The sequence below is a fragment of the Lemur catta genome, chromosome 3, assembly GCF_020740605.2.
Source record: "Lemur catta isolate mLemCat1 chromosome 3, mLemCat1.pri, whole genome shotgun sequence".
Lineage (NCBI taxonomy): Eukaryota > Metazoa > Chordata > Mammalia > Primates > Lemuridae > Lemur > Lemur catta.
The window spans coordinates 100,618,299-100,640,910 of NC_059130.1; the positions used below are offsets into that span (position 1 = coordinate 100,618,299).

General features: G+C 37.3%; 1 protein-coding gene across 1 annotated transcript in view; it reads right to left on the bottom strand.

Moving 5' to 3' along the window:
* The window catches only part of LOC123635776 (protein argonaute-3), a 95,113-nt gene that overhangs the window by 22,212 nt on the left and 50,289 nt on the right, over window positions 1-22,612 (bottom strand). Inside the window, exons 7-13 of the mRNA XM_045548277.1 lie at window positions 19,917-20,051; window positions 14,083-14,170; window positions 13,811-13,958; window positions 13,266-13,385; window positions 10,188-10,310; window positions 9,725-9,858; window positions 6,554-6,738 (exon numbers count right to left, since the gene is read on the bottom strand). Of these exons, the coding sequence (XP_045404233.1) occupies window positions 6,554-6,738; window positions 9,725-9,858; window positions 10,188-10,310; window positions 13,266-13,385; window positions 13,811-13,958; window positions 14,083-14,170; window positions 19,917-20,051 (933 nt within the window). The remainder of the gene's footprint in view (window positions 1-6,553; window positions 6,739-9,724; window positions 9,859-10,187; window positions 10,311-13,265; window positions 13,386-13,810; window positions 13,959-14,082; window positions 14,171-19,916; window positions 20,052-22,612) is intronic.

The window sequence follows — 22,612 nt, forward strand, 5'->3', positions numbered from 1 at the left end:
TTGTATACTAAAGCAAACCATTGCCGAAGAAACTAAAAAAAGCCTTAAATATATAGAAAGATATCACCTGCACATGGATAGGAAGACTTAATATTGTTAAGATGACAAAACTACCCAAAGTGATCTACAGATTAAATGTAATCCCTATCAAAATCCCAATGGAAATTTTTATAGAATTAGAAAAATAATGTAAAATTCTTATGAATTTCAAGGGACCCTAAATAGCCTAAATAATCTTGAAAATGAACTAAGTTGTAGTACTTATAATTCTTGATTTCAAAACGTACTATAAAGCTATAATAATCAGAACAGTGTACTTCTGGCATAAAAATAGTCATATAGACCAATGGAATACAGTAGAGAGCCCAGATAGAAACCAGTAGCACATATGGTCAACTGGTTTTCAACAATGGTGCCAAGACCATTCAGTAGGAAAAAGACAGTCATTTAAACAAATGGTGTCAGGAAAACTGGATATCCACATGCAAAAGAATGAAGTTGGGCCCTTACCTTACACACATAGAAAAATTAACTCAAAATGGATCAAAGACATAAACATAAAAGTTAAAACTATAAAGCTTTTAGATGAAAACATAAGAGGAAAAGCTTTATGACATTGGATTTGGCAATGGTTTCTTAAATATGGCATCAAAAGTACAGGTAACAATAATAAAAAAACTGGACTTCATCAAAATTAAAACTTTTGTGTATCAAAAGATGCTATCAACAGAGTGAAATGGCAACTCACAGAACAGGAGAAAATATCTTCATATTACATATCTGATAAGAGATTGATATTCAAAATATATAAAGAAGCCGGGCGTAGTGGCTCACACCTGTAATCCTAGCACTCTGGGAGGCCGAGGGGGGAGGATTGTTTGAGCTCAGGAGTTCGAGACCAGCCTGAGCAAGAGTGAGATCCCGTCTCTACTAAAAAAAATAGAAAGAAATTAGAGGACAACTGAAACGATATAGAAAAAATTAGCCAGGCATGGTGGTGCATGCCTGTAGTCCCAGCTACTCAGGAGGCTGAGGCAGAAGGATTGCTTGAGCCCAGGAATTTGAGGTTGCTGTGAGCTAGGCTGACGCCATGGCACTCTAGCATGGGCAACAGAGTGAGACTCTGTCTCAAAAAAAAATAAATAAATAAAAAATAAAGAACTCTTACAACTCAACAAAAACACAAACCTGATGAAAAAGTGGGGAAAGGACTTGAATATACATTTCTCCAAAGAAAATAAACAAATTGCCCATAAACACATGAAAAAACGCTCAACATCACTAATCATTATTAAAACAGATCAAAACCACAATGAGATACCACTTCACAACCATTTGGATGGCTGCTACAAAACAAAGAAACAAACAAAAAGAACAGAAAATAACAAGTGTTAGCAAGGATGTGGAGAATTTGGAACCTTTGTGCATTGTTGGTGAGCATGTAAAATGGTACTGCTGCTGTGGAAAACAATATGGTAGTTTCTCAAAATATTAAAAATACGATATAGCAATGCTGCTTCTGAATGTATACCCAAAAAAGCTGAAACTAGGGTTGTGAAGAGATATTTGTACACCCATGTTCATAGCAGCATTATTCACAATAGCTAAAATGTGGAAGCAACCCAAATGTCTATCAACAGATGAATGGATAAATAAAATGTAGTATATATATACAATGGAATATTACTCAGCCTGAAAAAGGAAGAAAATTCTAACACATACTATAACATGAATCCTTGAAGATACTATACTAAATGAAATAAACAAGTCACAAATGGCAAATACATATGATTCACTTATATGAGGTACCTAGAATAGTCAAATTCATAGAAACAGAAAGTAGACAGTGCTTTTCAGGGGTTAGGAGGAGGCAGGATAGGGAATTATTGTTTAATAGGTAAAGAACTTCAGTTTGGGATGATAAAAATGTTCTGGAAATGGATGGATGGGGGTAATGGTTGCGTAACAATGTAAATGTACTTAATGTTACTGAATTGCACTGTAACAGAGGGAACGGCCTGAAAAAAAATAAAATGTTTTAAAAGTCATCTCTTTAAAACCTCCCCTACTCTTTTTGGGAATTAAAACCTGCATTCCTGCCCAAGGCCAGTAATCAGAGGGGCAGGGAAGTGTCCTTTGTTCTTTGTACCACAGGAGATGGCTCAACAAAATTGTCCAGGGCAGAGGTCACCAGATTGTCTTCACTGGATACGGGATGGATCAGGACTATCAACTATAGTTGGACAGCAATAGCCTGAAGCTGAAATCCCCCCTTTAAAAGCTCTGCATTTCTGCTTATAGATAGGACGATGGCACTTTAAGACACAATAGGAGTTTCCATCCTCCTGATTTGCCGACAAATTAATAAACCTCCCTTTCCTGCTCCTCAAACCATTTGTCCTGGTTCTTCTGATATGGCCTCGGGTCAAGTGCTGAACTTTCAGTAACAAAATTTGGCACCCCTGGGTGGGCCCATCAGTGCCCCGCTGAAACAGCACCCTATGACTAAAGAGGCAGGGAGCAGCCCCAGGTCAAGCCAGTAGGAACAATGTCTTTTTGGTGTAAGAGAGTAAGGGATGATCCCAGCTGCTGCCAAAGCCTGTTTATATCCAGGGAACTCCTATCTCCCCATGTACCCCTAAACCTAAACTGAGTTAAGGGAAAAAAATTTAAAAAATGTCCAGGTGCCATGGCCATTTGTCTGAGTAAGTTCTCTGGCATGCACACCGAAACTCGTGATTCCACCTATTTGGAGTAGGTTTTCAGACCTTCCTCTTGGATTTGTTTGGAGATCTCGGAGTGGAAGACACAAGGTTGAGTGGAATCAGGGACCTGGTTTTGATTTGGAGCTCATTTGTATCGTTCCCAGGGAAGCAGGGGAAGGGGACTGGGAGATGTTGGTTCTCATTTGAGAAAATCTGGTTCTTGTCTGGATGGTTCCCATTTGGTAGACTTTGGCATTTTGTGTTGGGAAGTCCCCGTATTGTCTATGTTTATTGTTTGTGAGTTTTGTTACAGTATAAGGAACCTCCCCATCTGAAAGCCCCTTGGGAAAAATCTTGGCTAAATGGACAACTTATAACCGTAAGTCTATGTCTAAAAGAGAATTGTATTATCCTAATCCAGTGTACGTGCTGGAATGTGATGAAAAGTGGCTGTTGAATGAAATGTCAAATGGTCAAGTAAATGGGATGAGATCCCACATGTATAACCTTCCATGTAATTGCATAAAGGCCTGAGATAAAGTTAATGGTACAAAGGAGACCTCTACTGGCAGTGGGTGGGATAGTCAGACCCCATGTGAATTAACCAGGTTAGATCGCATAAACCCTTTACCCACTTCCCTGCCACCAACTCTCCACCACCAGCTCCCCACCCACTGGGGAAGACGCCCAGGTGGAGACCCATGTGGATCCTGGCCTTGGGCAACTGAAGAGGGGCTGGGAGGGCATGACTGGCTTCAGTCCCTTGACCACTAGGTTATAACTCTGGAGAGAGAATGGTCTCTCCTAAGAACCTACAGGAAACTCAATTTGGCCATAGGGCACCCATAGCCAAGACAGGACAAAGTCCAGCACTCAGACAACAAAGGAGGGGGCGCCAAGGGCCTCCTGACTCACTAGTGGCTCCAATCCAAATGTTCCCCACAGGAGCCTTGGGTAAAATTGACAGTGGGGATTTGACTGGCGCCAAGTTGTGTAGACAGAAGTGGTCCAGGGGCCCCTATCTTTGGCCATGGCCCCATCCTCTGGCACCCCACAAGCCAGGCAGGAGGCAATGGGGTGGGGGGACAGGCAGTGGTGAAGCATAGACAAGCAGTGGCTGAGGAACACGCCTATAAGTAACTACGAATGATACTCAGTCACATTTAAACGATAAGATCCTAGGACTGGAGTGGGCTGGTGGCACCACTGGATTGAGTTGCCTCATGGGTTTAAAAGGACTCTCCTGCCCTGTCTGATGGGAGCTTAGCGGGACTTGTAGAACCTACAATAGGACAGATTTCAAAACAGGTTCCTAAGAATGACACGGTCTATCATAACTCAATCCCAAACTTTGGACTAATAACAAAACTCTTGTATGGGGCCCTTAAAGGGACAGATGTGTGAGCCCCTGATCTGCACCATAGACTGTTAAAATGCCTTTAAAAAAACTAAAACAGTCTTATAACTGCCCCCACTTTGGGGTTGCCTGACTTACAGAAAAAATTCTAATTAAAAACAAGGAATGGCTGGACTTGGTGGTTCACACCTGTAATCCTAGCACTCTGGGAGGCCAAAGCAGATCACTTGAGGTCAGGAGTTCAAGACCAGCCTAAGAAAGAGCAAGACCCCGTCTCAACTAAAAATAGAAAAAATTAGCCAGGGATGTGGTGCATACCTGTAGTCCAGCTACTCAGGAGGCTGGGTTAACCCAGGAATACTCCAAAGAAAACAGTACATCAGAAGATATAAAAACTGTGATCAAAATTTGGTACCAAATGACTGATTTGAAGAAGCCATCACCTCTACCAACATGTGGCAAATGTAGAAATCCCAAGGCTCAGGCAAAAAAAGGCAAGAACACAGGAAGAGCAAAGAAAAGAAATGACCTATCAAGCACTGAGGGGAACTGGGGGAACCTTAAGTTCACATTGCTAAGTGAAAGAAGCCAATCTGAAAAAGCTACATACACTGTAACTCCAACTAAATGACATTCTAGAAATGGCAAAACTGTAGAGGTTTAACAGTATGAATTCTTTTCTTTGAATAGATTCTTGGAATTGGAAATACTGAACGCAGACTAAGAACACATGTTTATACTTTTACTAGAAAGGATAATATCAATTTATACTGTCATCAGCAATGTATTAAAATACTAGAGTTCACTGTATATTCACAAGCACTAGGTATTATAATATTTAAATATATTTGCTAATTTAGTAGCATAAAATTTTTCCTTTTATTGAGGTGTACTTTTGTTTAACTGCTGATAAAAACAAGTATTTTTGGCCGGGCACGGTGGCTCATGCCTGTAATCCTAGCACTCTGGGAGGCGGAGGCGGGCGGATCGTTTGAGCTCAGGAGTTCGAGACCAGCCTGAGCAAGAGCGAGACCCTGTCTCTACTAAAAAAAATAGAAAGAAATTAGATGGACAACTAAAACTATATAAAAAAATTAGCCGGGCATGGTGGCGCATGCCTGTAGTCCCAGCTACTCAGGAGGCTGAGGCAGTAGGATTGCTTGAGCTCAGGAGTTTGAGGATGCTGTGAGCTAGGCTAATGCCATGGCGCTCTATCCCGGGCAACAGAGTGAGACTCTGTCTCAAAAAAAAATCAAAAACAAACAAACAAAAAGACCAAGTATTTTCTCATATATTTACTTTTTTTTTTTTTTTTTTTTTAAGACAGGGTCTCGCTCTGCTGCCTAGGTAAGGGTGTAGTGGCATCATCATAGCTCACCGCAACCTCAAACTCTGTAGGCTCAAGCAATCCTCCTGCCTCAGCCACCCAAGTAGCTGGGACTACAGGTGCATGCCACAACACCTGGCTGATTTTTTGATTTTTTTTTTGTAGACATGGGGTCTTCCTATGTACCCCAGGCTGGTCTCGAACTTCTGGCCTCAAGTCCTGCCTCAGACTCCCAAAGTATTAAGATTATAGGCATGAGGTACCATGCCCAGCCTTACTTGTTTTGTTTTTACTTGAGAAATTTTGATTTATCTTTTCTCATTAACCTAAAAGCACAGAAAATTTTAGCTTAGCTAATAATAAACTAGTTGTTTATTATTTCCATTTGCTGTAAGTATTTTTCATATTCTATTGGTTTCCTTTTTAGTACATTTGTAACATACAGAAAACTTAATTTTTATGCAATCAACTCTAATAATTTTCCTGTGATTTCTTCTATCATTTCTAAACTTAAATAATTTTACTTAATTCAGTGGTTTGATAATTATATTTTCTTTGTATTTTTCTAGGAGTCAATGTTTTATATTTAACTTACTAAACTTGCAAAACTTTAGTTTACATTAATAATATCTAACATTTACTGAGTGTTTACTGTATCACAGGCGCTACTGTAGGCCCTTTACTTATGCAGATTCATTTAATCCTTACAATAACCCCATACGTGGGTTAGGTATTATTAGTATCCCAATTCCAGAGATGAGGAAACTAAGGCTGATCATGGTTAAATAATTCAGCCAAATCACACAGGTAGTACAACCGGCAGCACCTGAATACTAAGCAACGTAGTTTGACTCCAGAGCCTGTGCTTCTAACCACTACATTATACTAATAGTCAAGTTATCTCAATGCCATGTTTATTAAATAATTCTTCCCATAACCATTGTTTTGTGATGCCTCTTTTCACTAGTGTAATTCTTTTCACACAGTCTCTTCTTAGATTTAGTTTACTCTACTGATTTATTGTAAAATAACAATACATGGTTCTAAATACTGTAGCATAAAATATGTCTTAATATTCGAAAGTTGTAGGATATGTTTTAACACAATCCTAAAAAGAATGCAAAGAAGTACTTGAGGAAAAACACAGACTTCAGATATCCTTACCATACACTGGTGTTTTCCCTGGCAGGATGACAATAATAAGCTGTAGCCCAGAATATGTGTTCTTGAGATGCCGGAACATGGGCTCTACGCTGTCTGCCCCCTGAGCATATTTGCAGAAGCATGGTTGGCCTTGGATGGGCATCCCTGCATCCTTAGAAATCTTACGCAGCTGGTCCGTGAAGCCCCTAGAAGAAGAAACCATTACATATAAAACCTTTGTCTAGTTACCAATTCCTACAAAGTAGTATGGAAAGCTGGGGAAGGAAATGGAGGATGAAGCAAAGATTTGTGTCCTGCATAGATAAGAGGTCAGTAGACTACTGATGTTAAGGGCAACAGTGGGTCTATAATCTATTTTGCAAACTAGGACACATTATAGTTAGTTATATGGCATTTTGTAGTTTATGAAGTGCATTAGTAATACACTATGCTGGTTAAGAGCCCAGCTCTAGAGTCAGCATGGAGAGTTCCAATCCCAGTTCTGTGACTTACTAGCTATGAAATTTTAGGCAAATTATTTCATTTTACAGATAATCATCTATAAAATGATTACTTTCATTAGGGAGTTGGTATGAAAATTAAATGAGATAATGCATGTAAAGCATTTAGCACACTGCCCAAGACCACAGTAAAAGCTTGATCAGTTTTTGTTACTGTACATTTCCTAATTTGATCCTGGCAAGATTTGTAAGAAAGAGGCAGGTCAAGTATTATTTTTGTTTTATAGATGAGAAAACAGTTTCAGAGACTTTAATTATTTGGTAAAGGTCAGAAAGATAAATGGTAGAGTCAAAATCATGGCCCAGTCTAGAATTTCTACAGTATTACTTGTCTTAGACTAGGATACTGCTTAAGATTATGCCCTCAGAAGAGATTTAAAAACCAAAATGAAACCATGAAGCACTTTGGGAGGCCAAGGCAGGTGGATCGCTTGAGCCCAGGAGTTTGAGATCAGCCTGGGCAACATAGCAAGACCCCGTCTCTACAAAAAATTAAAAAATTAGCCAGGCTTGATGGCATGTGCCTGTAGTCCTCACTACTTAGGAGGCTGAAGCAGGAGGATCACTCAAGCTCAGGAGTTTGAGGTTGTAGTGAGCTACAATCATGCCACTGCACTCTAGTCCAGGTGACAGAGTGAGATCTTGTCTCAAAAAATAAAAGAAAACAAAAAAACCCCCATGAAAACAAAATTTAAAAACAAATGAGGCAGGCAGTATTTTACTGTACTTTCATCTACACTGAAGCCAAAAAACAATTTCATATTTAAAGAAAATTCTGCATTTAGCATAAATGAGTAATGATATGGAGGCTGAACAATCACTTCATTTGCTTCTAAAACAAATAAGGTCCTAAGTCAAGGATCTGAGTGATCTTTGCTCAAAACACTCTGATTCCCTCAGGACAGAAATGAAGTTTGTAGAAATTCCTTATCGTTTCCCATACTGGTGTTTAATTAAACAAGCATGAGGCTGACTATTTGTACTCAGGCCTTACTTACAAGAGCCATAAACCCAATGATTCTGAGACATCTATTCAAGCCATGAATAACCGAATGTAAAATGAAAATTATAACTTTTAAGTTTGAGAAACAATTGGAAGTGGGATTTTTGCCTTTCAAAGTCAAATAAGATAATCATAGTGTTATAATAAACCTTCCTTATGACACTTTGCTGGAAAGCAGAGGGATAAAAACTTTGGAGAAAATATAAGTTATCATTAAGACATACATTTAGGCCGGGTGCGGTGGCTCACACCGTAATCCTAGCATTCTGGGAGGCTGAGGCGGGTGGATCGCTCCAGGTCAGGAGTTCGTGACCAGCCTGAGCAAGAGCGAGACCCCGTCTCTACTAAAAATAGAAAGAAATTGTATGGACATCTAAAAATATATATAGAAAAAAAAATTAGCCGGGCATGGTGGCACATGCCTGTAGTCCCAGCTATTCGGGAGGCTGAGGCAGAAGGATTGCTTGAGCCCAGGAGTTTGAGGTTGCTGTGCGCTAGGCTGACGCCACGGCATTCACTCTAGCCCCGGCAACAAAGTGAGACTCTGTCTCAAAAAAAAAAAAGATGGGTGCAAGATATTAAATGTCATACTAAATGTGAATGTCACTCTTTGTCAAGGAAGAGCCTAAGAGTTTTGGAGTAGAGACAGTCAAAAGTGGAGATGGTGCTCTTTCACAACAGCACAGCTCCTCAAACAAGGGGGACAGCAGAAGCCCTTGAGACTTCATGAAATTCCCAAAGGAGACAGATAAAGAGAAAAAGCCAAAAAATGGCCAGGCGCGGTGGCTCACGCCTGTAATCCTAGCACTCTGGGAGGCCGAGGCGGGCGGATTATTTGAGCTCAGGAGTTCGAGACCAGCCTGAGCAAGAGCGAGATCCCGTCTCTACTAAAAAGTAGAAAGAAATTATATGGACACCTAAGAATATATACAGAAAAATTAGCTGGGCATGGTGGCGCATGCCTGTAGTCCCAGCTACTCGGGAGACTGAGGCAGGAGGATTGCTTGAGCCCAGGAGTTTGAGGTTGCTGTGAGCTAGACTGACTCCACGGCACTCTAGCCCGGGCAACAGAGTGAGACTCTATCTCAAAAAACAAAAAAGAAACAAATTGAACAGAAGATGCTGAGCACATACAAGTTGAAGGAAAGAATCTGAGGAAGACAGAAAAAGTGGAGATGGAGGCCAAATTTTGGAAAGTAAGGAAGTAGAAACAAATAGTTTAACCATTCTTTCAAGAACCTCAAGTGAGAAATAAGGATCTTAGTTAATCCTCACCTGGTAGGTATACATTTACCTCTATTTCACAAATGTGAAAATTTAAGAGATTATATGATATTAAATAAATTAATGAGATTAAATAAATTATCCATGGTAATAAAGTCAGGAAGTGACAAAGCTGGGAATTAAACTTATCTGCCATCAAAAGACAATGATCCTGCTGCTATACCACATAAAGTAGTCTATAAGGATGTCTAGTAGAATGAATCAATGAGTTTACTATGATTAACAAATTCAGGAATCTTCATTAAACTATTGAGCAGAAACATTTTTAAAGGTTAAGTGATTAAATGTACTCCATATTGAGATAATATTTGTTAGACTAGTACATGAGTAATTTAAAATCTAAATACAAAAAGGCCCCAAAGCCAAAGTAACGATATGCCTTACTTCAGTATTTCTTCTCTGCACTGCCTCTGTGTGGCAAAACAAGCTATAGCCCACATTTTGATTTCAACTCCTGTGTGGAACTGTTTCCCTCGCATGTCCCATACCCCATGGCTCGGTGTAGCTACTGTCCGGTTCTACAGAAGAAGGAAAAAGAGAAATAATGTGGCAAAAAAGAGCAAAAACTTAATATATTTCAACAAACTGAAAATAATCATTTCAAATTGCTGAATTGATGTTTCTGATATTCTACATGCAACAGGCTTTTCTAAATCAGTATTATTTATACTTTATTATTAAAAGAACAAAAATTCTACTAAGCTTAAGCAGACACTCACCTCGAAACAAAAAAAAATATTGTTGGAGCAATAAAACACTTTCTAAATTACAGATATAATTAGAATGTCCTTCTCTCTATACTTACACACTATATATATATGATTAAAACATTATCAAGAGGCTTTACCCGTCCTCCATACTGGAGCATAGGTGCTGGAAGTACACGTCCAGTTACATGGGCCATTTCATCCCGAACTTTAAATTGAAACTCCTGAACAAATGGATCTGTTTCATAATTTGCACTTCTTACCTAACAACAGAAAAAGTTTGTAGTTATTTTCAAATTCTCCCACATCTCCTACTTTACTCATTAGAACTCCCTTCTTTTTTCTTCACTGTGTCAACAATATGTTTTTCAATAGGTCTAATCAATGGTGTCCTAAGTGCAGAACAGAGAATTTTAACCTGGGGACCACAGGTCATGAATGAATTGAAGAAAGTATGAACTCCTGGTAATTTATACAAAATTTAAATGTATGTATCAGGTTGAATAATAAAAAAATTCAACTATTTATGACCCATGAAAATGGCAATTTTCTATGATTGAACCTAGTATGTTTTGGGATGGGGAAAGGAATACCTCACCCCAAAAAGATTAAGAACCTCTGATTATAGAGAATCCAGGTACATATTATCAAAATTTATTTTATGTAGGCCGGGCGTGGTGGCTCACGCCTGTAATCCTAGCACTCTGGGAGGCCGAGGTGAGTGGATCGCTCGAGGTCAGGGGTTCGAGACCAGCCTGAGCAATAGTGAGACACCGTCTCTACTAAAAAATAGAAATTATCTGGCCAACTAAAAATATATATAGAAAAAAAAAATTAGCTGGGCATGGTGGCGCATGCCTGTAGTCCCAGCTACTTGAGAGGCTGAGGCAGTAGGATCGCTTAAGCCCAGGAGTTTGAGGTTGCTGTGAGCTAGGCTGACGCCACGGCACTCACTCTAGTCCGGGCAACAGAGTGAGACTCTGTCTCAAAAAAAAAAAAAATTTATTTTATGTAGAGTTTCCTAATAAGAAAATATTAAAAATCCTAAGGTTTTAAAAAAATTACTTGATTTACAATTTATATAAAATTTACTTCAGTATTTTCAATATGTAGTACCACATTATAAAACTTATTTAATGGAGTATACTTGAGACAGATAAGAAAGCCAGTATGAGTTATAGGTTATAATTCTGCATAATGTATCCATCAATACAATCAAAGATAAAGAATTTATTGTGATTCAGTGTTGGCTCTCACTGTAATTCATGCTTATAGCATGCTATAGTAACTGGTTTTCAAATCATATTTACTTTTTCTCAGGGTAAAGGTCAAACAAGGTTATAAAAGGAAGGCAATATAAGTCTTCAAGCAAAAATCCATTAAAAAATTATACAATTTAAATATGTAAACAGAATCTCTCTACAATAAGCAGGAAAAGTAATTCTGTAAATTAGGCAGTAATGCACCTTTTTTTCAAGCTTAATTTCCATTCGTTTCTGGTGTATTTTACAGTATATCCATAGTAAGTTTACAAAGAATAACAACTAGTATTTACCAAGACTTGCTGCATGATGTGCTTGGTGCTAAGTGCTTAATAATAAATTTTTACAATTATCTTATGGCTAAAAAAGTAGGTCTTATATAGCCTGTGTTTTACAGAGAGTAAAACTAAAGCTTTAGTAGAGTTAAATGACTTGCCTAAAACCACACAGCTAAGCAAGTGATACAGCATCTGAAACCATGTATGTTCTGATTCTAGACTTTTTAATCATTGCACTAACCTTCTGATACTATAAATATAATAATATATAGTAATAGTAAGTGGAGAAGCTAGACTTTCAACTCAGGGTTGTCAGACTCCAGAGCTTGTTCTTTTAACCACTATATAATGTCTTTCTGAACAGTTAAACTGTAATAAATGAGTTAGAACAGCTAGTTATAGAGATTTTATAGAGAAAGTGAGAGGTGTAGTCTCTTGAAAGTTTCGGGAAAGCTTTTAAAATCATATAATATTAGAAACAGAGAAGAATCTGGATAGAACCAGCCTGTATTTTCCTAATTAAATATCACATAAGTTTCATTCACTCTTTCTTTTTCCCCTAACCACTAGATAGCCAGGGACCATTCACTCTTTATAAAATCATAAGGAAAAAAGGTATTTTTTCTGTAATTGGCTTACAAAATGAAAAAGCCAGTTCTACAATCCTTTTTCAATAATTTTTAAAATTGCTTTTGAAAGTATTAAGTTGTTTTGGGGAATATTCATATTCCTAGGTTTTTTTTCCTCTACGTTTGGGCAGTTAAAATAATATTCAAGGTGAGAATGAGGTAAGATCCAGCTGTCCATTTCTTTACATATTTATTTTTTAAGAGATGGGAGTCTTGCTCTGTTGCTCAGGCTGCAGTATAGTGGTGTGATCATAACTCACTGTGGTCTTGATCTCTTGGGCTCAATTGACCCTCCCACCTTAGCCACCTGAGTAGTTGGGACTACACGTGTATGTTACCATGCCTGCCTAATTTTTAATCTTTTTTGTAGAGATGGGATCTTCTTGCCCAGGCTGGTCTTGAACTCCTGGCATCAAGCAATCCTCCCACCTTGGCTTCCCAAAGTGCTGGGATTACAGGCATGTGCTACCACACGCAGCCTGCCCTTTTAGTTTTAATTTTGCCTTGTTCTGCCAGCTTTATAAAGTGATATTGGTAACTTTTCCCCCCTCCTCATTTAAAACAATGAGACAGCATAGAGAGACAATTACATGGTTCAAGCTGTCTTCTATTTTTTTGTTCATATTATACAGGTACCAGTCTGATAGGATCTAATTAAAGAGCTCACAGTTAAATTAGAAGGACCTAACCCTTCTCATATAACCCATTAATGCTTACCCCCAGAACACCACTAGATTATTTCCATGATCCTTTTAATTCTGACAGTTCATGACGTGGTAGTAGTAGTAAGGTATGGGCTCATAAGGACATGGTTCTTTAGTAGCTCACCCTAATATGTTTTATCTAGTTTTGTTTTTGTTTTTTTGGTTTCCTTTTTTTATTTTTTTATAGAGATAGTGTCTCACTATGTTGTCCAGGCTGGTCTCAAACTCCTGGCCTCAAGCGATCCTCCTATCTTGGCCTCCCAAAGTACTGGGATTACAGGTATGAGCCACCACACCCAGCCCCTAATATGTTTTAAATTCCCATTTCTAGGGTTAAGTACTAACCAATCTGCTAATTTCCTCTTGTCTATCTGGCGCAGATCTTGCTGTTGCCTTGATCATAGTAGAAGTCTGATTGTCTGTAAGCTTCTTGATACATCGTTGCCCTGCCACAATATTACAAACCTACAAATGGAAAAAAGTTTTATACTAGATGTATATATCGTTTTTTTAGCTCTCAGTGCCAATTACATATGAAATAAAATTTTAAAATCTACTTCATTAAACCACTTCTTTTTAATATGTTAAGTAAAAAAGTAATACACAAAATTGCTTTACAGTATGACTATAATTAGGCAAAATGTACACAAGATAAAAAGACTGAAAGAAGTGTAGTATACCAAAATGCTAATGGTGGTTACATTAGAGTGGCAGGATTATGGATGAACTCTTTCCATATTACTTCATTGCAGAATATTTATAATAAAGTAAAATTTAAAAACACTTCAAATTACAAAATAAATGTTGAATATGAGATAAGCTATGGGCTGTAAAAGACCCCAAAAGAATGATGAACAAGAGGATATTAATTAGCAGCGTGAAGGCATTACTTCTAGCGGCAGGTAGGTATGCTTCTGCTCCTGCCCCACTTGCAGACAGGGAAGGTGCGGGTACTTCAGCTGAAGAGTATACTTTTCTCTGAAATACTGTGCTACTGTTCTTTCCACAGTTTGGCCATTTTCTAACTGTAAAGGAAAGCTGAGAAAAAAATGTACAAACGATCAACTCTTATTGCATGATAAGGAAGAAGAACTCCCAACCCACTACCTAGAGCAAGCTGCCTCACATCACTGCTGCTCTGACAAACACCAGCTTTTCTTACGTTTGATGACTGGCAGGCCTTCTTGTTACATTACAAACACGGTATTTCCGTCTCATTGTTCCACAATGAGTCACTTCAACCTTCAAACCTGTTCCCAACAAGAAAAATGGAGGTTATAGAACTATCACATGTAAAATATTTATACTTATAAATATAAACTATAATTTATACTTATAAATATTTTGAACAGACAGAAAATCTGTGATATAGGCAATGTGATGTGAACACAGGATTTTACATACACTGCTAATAATGGTTACAATCATGATAAACCTAATGCACCTTTTCCCTACCCCATCAAGCTCTACACACTCAAAAATGAAATTGTAAAATTTACAAAGCCCATAGATCAAGGGACAAAGTTCTACATTAATAAAAAACCCTGTTTATAATAAATGCAGGTATTTATGCTGGGAAAGGGAAGGAGAAATGAAAGAGGAGTTGCAGTAATTCTCAAAATACTCTATAACCTTCAAAGTATGTGATTATTTAAAAAGCCCAGGCATCACATACTGATTGAAGATCAGAATTTCCTAAAACTCAAGAAAGAAGCCCTTCAGATTTATAAGGCAGGAGAAAAAAATGCGAGGCCCTTTCAACAGGAATGGAGTGATAATTTTATTGAAGTATAATATAGTGACACAGTTCTTTTACAATATTGACTGTTGGAAATCAAATGCAACCAAAATAATTCCTAAAGCAGGTGATCTCTACCCTCTTATGGAATCACTGACCCCTTTGAGAATCTGATGTGAGCAATAACTTCTCAGAAAAATGCACATACACATAACTTAGCACATGATTTTAGGAGTTCCTAGATTCCTGTAGTCCTTCTGTGGACCCTAGGGGTTCAAGGATCCCAGGCCTTTTCTCTCTTTTACAGAGAGAAAACAGGCTTTAAACCATCAGCTGAAATTCTTTGCGATGAATTTTCTTCTTCCCTTTTTCTTTTTTTAAGAGATAAAGTCTTGCTCTGTCACTTAGGCTGGAGTATAGTGGTATGATCAGAGCTCACTGCAGTCTTGAAATCCTGGGCTCAAGCAATCCTCCTGCCTCATCCTCCTGAATAGCTGGACTATAGGCAAGTGGCACCACACCAGAGACAAGGTCTTGCTATGTTGTCCAAGCTGGTCTTGAACTCTTGGCCTCGAGCAATCCTCCTGCCACAGCCTCCCAAAGTGCTGGGATTACAGGTGTGAGCTACCACACCCAGCCTGGGATTAATTTTCTCAAGCAATATTGTCAAATAAAATTTTCAGAGATAATGAAATTTTCTATATCTGTGCTAATATGGTAATCACTAGTAACATGTGTTACTGAGCACATGAAATGTAGCTAGTGTGTCTGAGAAACTGAAATTTTAATTTTATTTAATTTTAATTAATTTAAATTTAAATCGCTATATGTGGCTAGTGGCTACTATACTGGCCAGTGCAGTCTTGGAGCTACCTAGAGATGAGTTAACAAACAGATATACTGTGGCTACTGGTCACAGATAAGCAACTCCATTTCTGAAATTTGGCCTACACTCCAAAGGATAAAATCTAAAAAGGGTAGATGAAGGACAACTTTTAGTTCCCTGACAGTATTTATGGTTATTACACTTTGTAACATTTCTCTTTTATATTTGTGATTCCTACAGCATAGCGGTTCTTAACCAGAGGCAATTTTGCCCCCCAGGGAAAATTTGATAATGTCTGAAGACTTTTTTTCTTTTTTTTTTGAGACAGGGTCTTAACACTGTCTGCTCTTCTAGAGTGCAGTGGTGTCATAGCTCACAGCAACCTCAAATTCCTGGGGTTGAATGATTCTCCTGCCTCAGCCTCCCCAGTGGCCAGGACTATAGGCACACGCCACCACACTCAGCTAATTTCTGTTTTTTTCTTGTAGAGATGGGGTCTCACTCTTGCTTAGGCTGGTCTTGAACTCCTGCCCTCAAGCAATCCTCCCACCTCGGCTTTCCAAAGTGCTAAGATTATAGGCGTGAGCCACTGCACCCAGCCTGGAGCCATTTTTGATTGCCACAACTGGGCAATGCTATTGGCATCTACTGGTAGATGCCAGGGATATTCTGAAATATGCTGCAATACACAAAACAGCGCCATCCCATATCCCAAAAAAGAATTATCCAGCCCAAAATGTCAATTGTGCCAAGGTTGAGAAACCCTGCTATGATAAAATTTATTTTCTTATCTAATTGCTAAGTGTTATTACATAAGAACATTAGTACCAAATACAAAGTTCACTCACAGTATTTTCCTCTAATATATCAGTACAAATTAAGATGTTAAATGGACACAGTATCCCTGTATTGGATTGGTATAGGTTTGTTTTTCTTGAGAAGCACTCCTTATTGAATTAGTAGTAGTTTTTCATTACAACTACCTTTACAAAATGAAAATTTCAGATCAATTAGAGAATTTATTATGCTTTTATAAAGGAGACTAGAAAATAAAGTACTATCAAGGGAAGGCCTTATAAGAAGGAAATAACAACATGAAGTAGCAAGATGTAAAAATATGTTTATGGGAAAAACACAATGGAAAAGTCTAAAACAAATTTCTGTTATTTGTATGACTTGTCAATTTGTTCTCAAATCTTCCCCTTGAATTAAAAAAATATTAATAAGGTTCTATAAGCCTAAAAAATAAACTTTTATAAAAAATAAATTGGTAATTATATATATATTACATATATATGTATTACTTTTACCATACATTTTCCCCAATATTTCTGCTGTTTAAGTACCATGAATTATTGAACAAAGAAACCACCTCAAGGTCATTAGTAAATATTTAGGGAAAAGTCCAACTGCAATAAAATGAATACACTAAGAAAACCTATCATTATAGCATACTTTGTATCAATATTTAACAGCTATCATCATGCCAGCTAAAAATTAAACCCAAATATGTAACACAGAACACAAAATTCTGATTCTTTTGAGTTACTATGGTAGGAATACATGATGTACTTTAAAAGCCTTCTTTTTTAAAAAGCCTTCTTTACTTGGAATGGAGAAAAAAATCATCAGTTTGCCAATTAGGTCCAACCCAGATTTTTCTACTCCAAAACCAGGATCATAAGTATCTAAGAATTAGACGAAAATATAGGAGAGCTAGCAAAAAGTTAAAATTTTTAAAAGTGGACTAGATAATTCTCTGCCCAGGATCCTCCCCAAACCCTCCATCCAACCAAAAAAAAATTTTGGCTTTAATAAATATTTAACCTATAAACTTGGCTTTACCTTCACTATAACATCAACTTTATAATGCTTTTTAGTCATTTTTTCAGTCATTTCTTTGGGCCCCTGAGCAGTTGAAGTTAAGATCGAGTCCATGCTCTTCGGGCAGCAGTTGAATCCTTGTTCTGTACATCTCGTATTTTCTGTGATAGAGTGGTGATATGAGTTGATTGCATAGTTACCGCAAAATAATGTTTAAGTGACTTCATGATATCAGAGGTGGTAACTAAGCAGCAACTCCACTGGAAACCATGGCATTTAGATGACCACATATTAATGGTAGGTAATGCACTAATCTCCTGACAATGCTAGCTGTGCAGTTAATACAGTTTATGAAAGGACAATGGTATGGTTGAAAAATAGTTATATTTAACAGTTTCTTATTTTGGCACTTAAATAACTTGAGATAAATGGATGCTTACTTTCAAAGCAGAAAGGATTCTCCTTTTATTGTTTTATTACAATGACTTTCTCCCCCCTGGTCACTAAATGGCAAAGAATGAACTGTAACTGGAGCAAGCAGGATGTATTTAGCTACTCAAATTGATTCGGGGAACTGAAAGATTCAGTGAACAAACGTGAACATTTCATTCAAACCATAAGATGAAAATTATCTTCAACAAATAGGTAAAATCCTAAAATAAAAACAATTATTTCTAGCCATTTATGATCTAATAGTTAATATAAATAGAATTCATACTACTCATTCTTATTAGAGAGTATCTGATTACTTTTGGGGGGGGGGGGGCGAGTCTTGCTCTGTTGCCCTGGGTAGAGTGCAGTGGCATCACCGTAGCTCACTGCAACCTCAAACTCTTCCGCTCAAGCAATCCTCTTGCTTTAGCTTCCGGAGTAGCTGGGACTGTAGGAATGCACCATGATGCCTAGCTAATTTTTGTGTTTTAGTACAGACAGAGTCTCACTCTTGCTTAGGCTGGTCTCCAACTCCTGAGCTCAAGCAATCCTTCCGCCTTGGCCTCCCAGAGTGCTAGGATTACAGGCATGAGCCATTGCACCCAGCTGTAATTACTCTTTTTTTTGAGACAGAGTCTCACTCTGTTGCCCAGGCTAGAGTGCCATGGCGTCAGCCTAGCTCACAGCAACCTCAAACTCCTGGGCTCAAGCGATCCTTCTGCCTCAGCCTCCCAAGTAGCTAGGACTACAGGCATGCGCCACCATGCCCGGCTAATTTTTCTATATATATTTTAGCTGTCCATATAATTCCTTTCTATTTTTAGTAGAGACAGGGTCTCGCTCTTGCTCAGGCTGGTCTCCAACTCCTGAGCTCAAACAATCCGCCCCGCCTCGGCCTCCCAGAGTGCTAGGATTACAGGCGTGAGCCACCGCGCCCAGCCTGTAATTACTCTTAATGTCTAAGTAATAAACTAAATACAGTGGAATCACATCTTACATGAGGATTAGGTTCTACAGTCATGAACAAGGCAAGAATTGTACATAATCAAAATTACTCTTTAAAAATCCCTTAAATTGCTGATAAAGTATGTATATGGGGGTTTGAACATAAAACTGTGCATGTATATTTAAATGTATAGAGAAATGTGCATATATAAAGAGTAAATAAATATAAAATATAGATTTTAGGCCAGGCATGGTGGCTCATGCCTGTAATCCTAGCACTCTGGGAGGCTGAGGCAGGAGGGTCACTTGAGTTTAGGAGTTAGAGACCAGCCTGAGCAACATAGTGAGACCTCATCTCTACAAAAACCAGAAAAATTAGTCGGGTGCATGCCTGTAGTTCCCAGCTCAGGAGGCTGAGGCAGGAGGATCGCTTGAGCCCAGGAGTTTGAGGTTGCTGTGAGCTAGGCTGATGCCATGGCACTCTAACCTGGGCGACAGAGTGAGACTCTGTCTAAAAAAAAAAAAAAAAAAAAAAATTTAGAACACTATTAAAGTTAATTTTTCTTTTTGGGAGACCATGTAGAGATGAATTTATGTGAGTTAAATGTACATGTGATGTAATACCACTGTGCAAATTTTAGCTACTAAGTAAAATAGACAAGATCAACAGTCAACTCTAAAATGTACACTAAATAACTATATTACAACTCCAGAACACATGAAACAGACTAGCCCCATATTCATAAACTTACAAAGGAATAAATTAACCTATTATCATTTCAGAAAAACAAGGAAGTCATTATATTAGAATATATATAATGAATGGTTCTAGTTCTAAAGTAACAAATATTTACATATATTTAGATATATATACACACATATCTATGTAAGAATGGTTCTAGTTCTAAAGTAACAAATATTTTTGGAATGAGCTTCCTACTTTCAACCGTAATTATTGAAGCATTTTCCCATGTGACACTTTTATCCCTTCAGCTAATAATGGAAAGTATTAACAAAAAATTAGCTGATATCAGTACTTATTCCATTCCTTGGCATATTTCTTTCATTCAAACACTGCCTAAATAAGATGTTACAGTAACATTTTATAATTGTTCTATATTTTTACTGGTGATGTTACATGAATAGATTTTAATTATAAAAAAATTTCAATAAGATATTTTTATATCCATGCATTTTATAGTTAAGTTTTTCTAAATGATAATTAATTCACCTTTTATCTCTTTGGTGAATTTTACCCGATGAGAATCAGTCAGAGGTCTTGGTTGCTCATCAATATTATGAATGTCAAGAACTTCACACATGAACTGAATTACAGGTTGTGCTTTGTAGAAGGCAGTGGCAGAAACTAAGAAGAAAAATACAAATAATACAAATTAATGTTTCCCTAAAAAATTCAGAAACTTACATCTGAGGCTCTATGATAATAACTTCATCTTAGACTCCATGATAATTATAATTAATGTGCACATTTTTATACATGATCCCTTATGCACATTTATGCACACACATATATGTAAACATTTCCAAAATTAAGCAGTTTCAATTTGACCTCTGAGGCACAAGAACAGAAAGGCCAAATACTACAGTTTTTATAAACTATCTCTTTCATCACAGGTAACCGAATCAGTCCATTCTCTACTACGTGTACAGAGTGAGACAAGGCTTGCAGGGTACCAATAAGACCAGGGTCCCTTGCCAGATGAGAAAATTAGGTATCGTTTCTTAAACAAGGCTTTCTATGCCACCCCAGACTGTTTTAGTGAGAGCCTTCTCTGTCTTATAAAGATTTGAGAAGACAGTGGTAATAAATGTTGGTGCTGATTCAAGCACAGGTGGTAATATTAAGGAGTATCTGTCCAATATTATTGAGCTACAGTTGGTGGTTTTTAAACAGTCAACCAACATGATTTCTTAATCTTGGGTTTTGGAACTAGAAGAGCTTCACCAATGGTTAGTCAAAGTAGATCACCATCACTTATTTCTTAAACACATACTTACTGATACCTATTATGGCTATATAATGAAAAGTAAAATGATTAGACAAGAAGCTACATGCTATCATGCTATTTTTCTACTCAAAAAAACATGCACACTGTCTGTTGAGCTAAGCATAAACTTTTTATGTGGTGTTCTCGCTTGCTGTCCTTGGTTTAGGATTAAACGTCCTCAATAAAATGTCCCTCATCTCTGGAAGGATATTTATCAAGGCTTTAACAGTAGTTATTTCAGGATACATGTGGGTGGCAAGGCTATTGTGGGTATTTTTAATTTTCTTTTTAAATTTTTTCATCTTTAAAACTTCATTTTTTTTGTAGTGAGCACATATTGCTTTTTCCTTGCTTTATTACAGAAATAGTACGTGAATGAAGTTTCATCATAAAAAACTCAAACATGCAAAAATATACAGAGAAAAGACCTTTTCCTGTCTGAACCTCCCTGCCTCCAAGTATCTCTAGAAGGTAACCACTGTTAGTAGTCAGGTATGTATACATCCTCTCCTTTTAATATGTACATACATAGATAAAAATGTAGAGACCTTTTTAGATTAGATCAGATAATAAATGTTCTATGACTTGTTTTATCATTATTTTAATAATTAACAATATATTACCTGAGAGATCTTTTCATGTCAGTGCAGTCTTTAATGGCTGAACATTATTTCACAGTATGAGTGCATGATAATTAAGTGAATATGTATTCCTTTCCCCTTTTTTTCTTTCTTTTTTTTTTTTTTTTTTTGAGACAGAGTCTCACTCTGTTGCCTGGGCTAGAGTGCCATGGCATCAGCCTAGCTCACAGCAACCTCAAACTCCTGGGCTCGAGCAATCCTCCTGCCTCAGCCTCCTGAGTAGCTGGGACTACAGGCATGCGCCACCATGCCCGGCCAATTTTTCTGTATATATTTTTAGCTGTCCATATAATTTCTTTCTATTTTTTAGTAGAGACGGGGTCTCGCTCTTGCTCAGGCTGGTCTTGAACTCCTGAGCTCAAACAATCTGCCTGCCTCGGCCTCCCAGAGTGCTAGGATTACAGGTGTGAGCCACCGTGCTCAGCCACCTTCCCCTCTTCATAAAAAACAACACAAATAGTAAAAACATGAGAACATTATTCTAGGCCTTGATTTTTTTTCTCATACAGATCTATCTTAGAGATAGATCTATAGGTACTAATATGAAACTATATCATTCTTTTTCATAGCTGGAGGATATCCCAGTCCCTAATGGATAGTTATGTTGTTTCAGGTTTTTTTTTACTATTATGAACAATATTCCAATGAGCACACACACATATATAGAGCATTTTTTTTTGTGCACATCCAGGAGTAGTTCTGTGAGAAAGACTCAAGAGGAATCAATACTCATTGCTAAACTTCCATACAAATAAACACTTTCACTTTCTAACTAATTTTAAAAAAAGAGAAACTAGTAAGATTATAACAGTATTCTGAGTATCTTATTCAAATCCATAGTACTTTTAAAAATGTATATATTATTCTATTGAAAAATGTGAGAATATTATTGTGCATAAAAGAAGGCTGGCAGGATATATTCCAAATTTAAGTTATATGTTCATATTAAGTTCTTAAATACATATTGGTCTGTGTTAATTTTTAAAAAGTAGATAAAGTAAAATAAATATATGTTAAATAACATGCTTATTTTGCCATTAATCCTACAGGTAAATTTTCTTCATTGGATTACTGTAATAATAGCATTTACAACTAATGTTTCATACATCACAGAGTCATAACTACTAAAGAAACATTTAGTTTTATTTTTGGTTTTATTTTAGTTTTTAGTTTTATTCTAGAAACACTAGAAACACTTAGAATTATTTTTCCTATGTAACTCTCTTCTACTATTTTTCCTTAATTGTTTATCCCACTACACTCCTAATCATTTTATT